The sequence below is a fragment of the Triticum dicoccoides genome, chromosome 4A, assembly GCF_002162155.2.
Source record: "Triticum dicoccoides isolate Atlit2015 ecotype Zavitan chromosome 4A, WEW_v2.0, whole genome shotgun sequence".
Lineage (NCBI taxonomy): Eukaryota > Viridiplantae > Streptophyta > Magnoliopsida > Poales > Poaceae > Triticum > Triticum dicoccoides.
In genome coordinates this window covers 542342516-542346890 of record NC_041386.1, presented here as the reverse complement: position 1 = coordinate 542346890, position 4375 = coordinate 542342516, and the positions used below count along the sequence as shown (strand labels likewise).

Genomic DNA, 4375 nt, shown 5'->3' with positions numbered 1-4375 from the left:
GGGGCTCAGTGTAATTGCAAAATTTAGTAACAATGTGCCTGCAAAATGAACTACGGCAGTTGGGTGCTGTTCTCTCGTAGTTGGAAAATGCAGATATGGGTCACTTGTTGACAGAATTATTCCCTCCATATTTGGCAAGCTTGTTGGAAAATGCATACTATATGGATTCTAGAATAGATAAGTTTTTGGCCATCATTCTTATTGAATCTTAAATGCATTTTTGTGTGCTAGATTACATTTTCTGTTGTTTACCTGTTGGCCTGTTGGGTGCTGTTCTCTCGTAGTGGCAAATGGCCTGACTTCTCAAGTGAGAGGGATTCTTGAGTGAAAAACATTGGGGTGTTTGACTATTTGTGGCGATAAACTTTCAGGGTTTAACTGCACGTGGTTTTGTTTGGTGGGTTTCCCCTCTTTCTTACAGTATTCTGTGAAACAGAGCCTTTTGGAGGCTTACTGTTATTGCTTCGTGTTAATGTAGCTGGCATCAACTGTATGAGTAAATCAAAAGCCATTCATTTGTTTTTTCGGTCATGATATTGTAAATTCTATATGACTGCTTACATGTCTGGTTTCCCAGGTTATGCACTTGCTTTGGACATGTCATCAAACGATCTGCAATCAGCTTCTAAGGTTCGCACTAAGAGCTGTAGTTTTCTACTTTTCTTTAGTCTTGTTCCACCTGTTCTGTTTTATTGCTACTTCCTGCCATTCTTGGTGGTTTTTGAAACCTTAAGTATAGATAGAGTAACATATGAAAACAAATTTAGCAAAGACCATATACCATAGTCTCAGAAAGTCAGAATTCTCTCCTTCCCAGTGATCAGGTCAAGGAATATGGGTATTTGACCTGCATAAAGAAATTCACCAACAAACATCACATTGTACTCTCAAAAGTTCCATGTTTCTACAATTGTGTGAATAAACACAAGCCTGTACTTTCGTTTTGGTATGTTAACAACTTTTGTTACAATCTCTCCATCCAATAAATTTTACATATGTTTTGGAACTATCTTTTTGCATAACTTGGTAGTACCAACTGATCAGCATGACCTTATAAGTAAAACACTCGGTCCTATAATGCAAGATATTTTTCTTGTCTTGAACTTTCTAGTAATAACCATTGGAATTTGTAGTCTGCACGTCTTCCTTGGACTTTGGGTAAAGTACAGGACACCTTTACTCCAATTAGTGCGGTGGTAAGCATAGTTTCTCTTTCCAATAGACCAGGACATTTACTCTTCATATGTAGACATTTGTGTCTAAAAAACCCACCTAACTTTCGTTGTCGATGAGAACACCTCCCTCTGTTAATGAATCATGGTCTTCATGCTTTGACCTTTGAACGTTCTATGTATCATTCGTGTGCATTATCATGATATTTGTTACTTTTTGTGACTGTTAAATAGGTTCCGAAATCAGCGATCGCTAATCCCTATGACCTAGAACTGTGGCTAAAGGTAATTGTAAATATGTACCGATAATTTATTGCAGCCTGCAATCAAAGTAATGACATTATCATTAACAAGCATTGAACAACCATATCCAGGTAGATGGTGAACTTAGGCAGAAGGGACTTACAAGTGATATGATATTCAAGATTCCTTTTCTAATCAGTTATATCAGTTCCATCATGACATTAATGGAGGGCGATGTGATATTAACTGGTAATGTCTCTTTTTCTTGCTGCTATACAGCTGTTTTAGACTTTTAGTGCGTTAAGGGATCTCTTTGTCAGCTCTTTCATGGACCCTCTACAGGTACTCCTCCCGATGGCGTTGGTCCTGTCCGAGTAGGACAGAAGATTAATGCTGGTATAACTGACCTCATTGATGTTGAGTTCGATGTTCAGAGACGCAAACGTTCATTTCCTAACTGATGCAGTAAGCAAGAAACTATGGTATGTGACACATTGTTTTGGGCCATACCAATTTGTGCTACTTGATTTGATCTGTATGCAAGAAAATAAGATGTTAAGGCTGAATACCTATTCTTGATGCAACTAAAGCAATGTTATCGTACTACTGAGTGAGTAAACCATATTATGTTTTGGCATAGATTTCTTGGTGCATCCTAGTGACTGAAACATCTTCCGTTGTGCGATTGATAATTCATGTAAACATAGGATTCCAATTTCCAGTGTGGCATAGGACATGAAATCATAAAAATTGCTATTGCATCTGTGTGAGTAAAATTTTGCCGAGGGTCACATGGGTTGTTTATATGTACAACTTCGTTAGTTGGTATTGTTGTACTGGACTGTATCTGGAACAATAATGCGATGTGATCATCGACTTGTGCCGTGAGCTAGTGAAAGTTGGTATAGTCCTTAATTGTTTCCAATTTCTTTACGAAATGCAGAGGTGCAAATCATTCCAGAGCTCATGTGGTTGCATGCCCAAGCAAACTGTACTTCCATAATCTGTGTTGTGATATGTATCTTTGCGCCTATGGATGTAGGATTAAGCTCCCAATTGCTGCAATATGTTGTAGAAAGGCTATGATGTTGCTGTATAATAGACTGTCAAGGACTGAAGGTCCATTATTCCTCCCAGATTCGTGGATACTTCCATATAAAGGCTCTCTCTAAGGTCCAATAGACCGTCAAGGCCCAATAGTTTGAGTATATGCTATTGAACAACTACTGGATTCACAGTACGCCTCTCATACGAGAGGTTGACACACAGGTCCAGGGTGTCTGAAGCATCACTGGCATATAGTCGTTTTGTTCAGTGACAGATAAGCAACCTTTTACTATCAGCCACATATTGTGCTTATTCTGTGTATGTGGAGACCTTCTCCAGACTTTATGTAAAGTATAGGACCATCGAATTGTACATGCCAACCCTCAGAAAAATTGTACATGCAAGATTTTTTTTTTTGGTGGATGGAATTGTGAAGACTGCATTACGTCGTGGAAGCGAGCGATTCACCAGCCAGCAAAGGCATTGCAAGGAACAGGGTGAATTGTGCCAGAATATGCACACACCCTGTTCCATTGTCACATCATGGACATCCATATCGTGGGCAACGACTTAATTTGTGGTTGCTAGAATCTGTTGTGTTGAACTTTGTAAACTTCTGCAAGAAAGTAGTTGTGGAGAAGTTAGCATTCTGTTTGCAAATTTTGTTAACCTATTGACAAAGTTGTGAGGTTGGTCTGCATGATTGTCTGCACCAATTTGGGGTAACCTTTCACAACATAGTACAGGTTGGAATTATTCTTGCTCTTGAGGTTATTTCTGCTGGCCTGCTGTTGTTGCCTGCTCATTATTGATAACATTATATTGATGTTGTCATACCATGGTTGGTGGCCGTAAGTTATTAGTCAAACTGGCTCTTCAGTCTACCTGATGAAACCAGATTATGATGCTTCATTTACATACCTAGGAGTGAAGGCTATGTTCCTCTTATGTGAAGTTCTTGTTGTAGCTAACCACGGCTGTAAATTACCCCCTCCATCCTATAATATAAGATGTTATTACAATCACTGTACTCATATATTGTAATGGAGGTAGAAAGAAAAAGTTTCCTACTCTTTCCTGCATGCTTTTCTACCTTGCATATTTCTTTCAGGAAGACCTGACAATTTACTTGTGCGCCCCGTGAAGATTGAGAATTTGAATCGAAATTCTAGTTATTCAGCTAATTTTGGATGCAGGAAATAAATTTTAAGTGCAATGGAGAATCATTCTCGAGGAATGTTGGAGCTTGAAGGATCTGAGGATGTAATTTCAACCTCAGCTTTCTACCGATCTTGGTGAATAATCTGAGTACCAGATGATGTTGCCACTTGGAGCTATGGACATTTACGTTTTTCAGTCTACCCTCTGTCAGACATGTGGCAACATTTGGCCATTGCTGCGCGCCAATTGTCTTCGTCTCTGTTCATACATATCAGCTATATATGTTGCTGCATATACACATCCTTGTGGCTGATTCAATATACGTCAGGTTATCAACACTTGCGAGCCAATTGGACAGTTGACACCTGATATCTATCTATACGATATTTGTTGGTTTCTCTGCTATTCACTATCGTGGTACGCATCATTTACCAGGCAAAGCCTCGGGAGGTATAGCTATGTGATGTGAAATGCTACTACCCAAAACTAAAACCTGAGCAATGTGAATATAGCTAGCGTGCAATGAAGGTGCTTGAAAACGTCGCGCTTGACGGTAAGCAGGCCGACCAGAGTCAACAACAAGACGAACCATATGCATCACTGCCATCACGGTAGCGCAATTCCTCGAGGCTGGATCAACCATGTCACCTGGCTAAATGTTTATCCGACGTCCACATCACCAACGCGTTTGCTCCGCGCATCGCTGATCTCTTCTCCTTGTCCGTCTCCCGTGGCCTCACCTGCCCTAACCG

At 39.9% G+C, this 4375-nt stretch overlaps 1 protein-coding gene across 4 annotated transcripts in view; it reads left to right on the top strand.

Annotated features, from left to right (window-relative positions):
* Positions 1-4002, top strand: part of LOC119286642 (probable acylpyruvase FAHD2, mitochondrial) — a 4740-nt gene extending 738 nt beyond the window's left edge. Inside the window, exons 3-8 of one of the 4 annotated variants that reach the window (XM_037566057.1) lie at positions 578-630; positions 1134-1196; positions 1407-1457; positions 1547-1664; positions 1758-1897; positions 3659-4002. In XM_037566057.1, coding sequence (XP_037421954.1) covers positions 578-630; positions 1134-1196; positions 1407-1457; positions 1547-1664; positions 1758-1876 — 404 coding nt within the window. In that variant the 3' untranslated portion in view covers positions 1877-1897; positions 3659-4002. Of the gene's footprint in view, positions 1-577; positions 631-1133; positions 1197-1406; positions 1458-1546; positions 1665-1757; positions 1898-2358; positions 2855-3658 lie in introns of those variants that run through there. The other 3 variants (XM_037566059.1, XM_037566058.1, XM_037566060.1) reach the window with 3 other exon arrangements.
* The last annotated feature ends 373 nt before the right edge of the window (positions 4003-4375 follow it).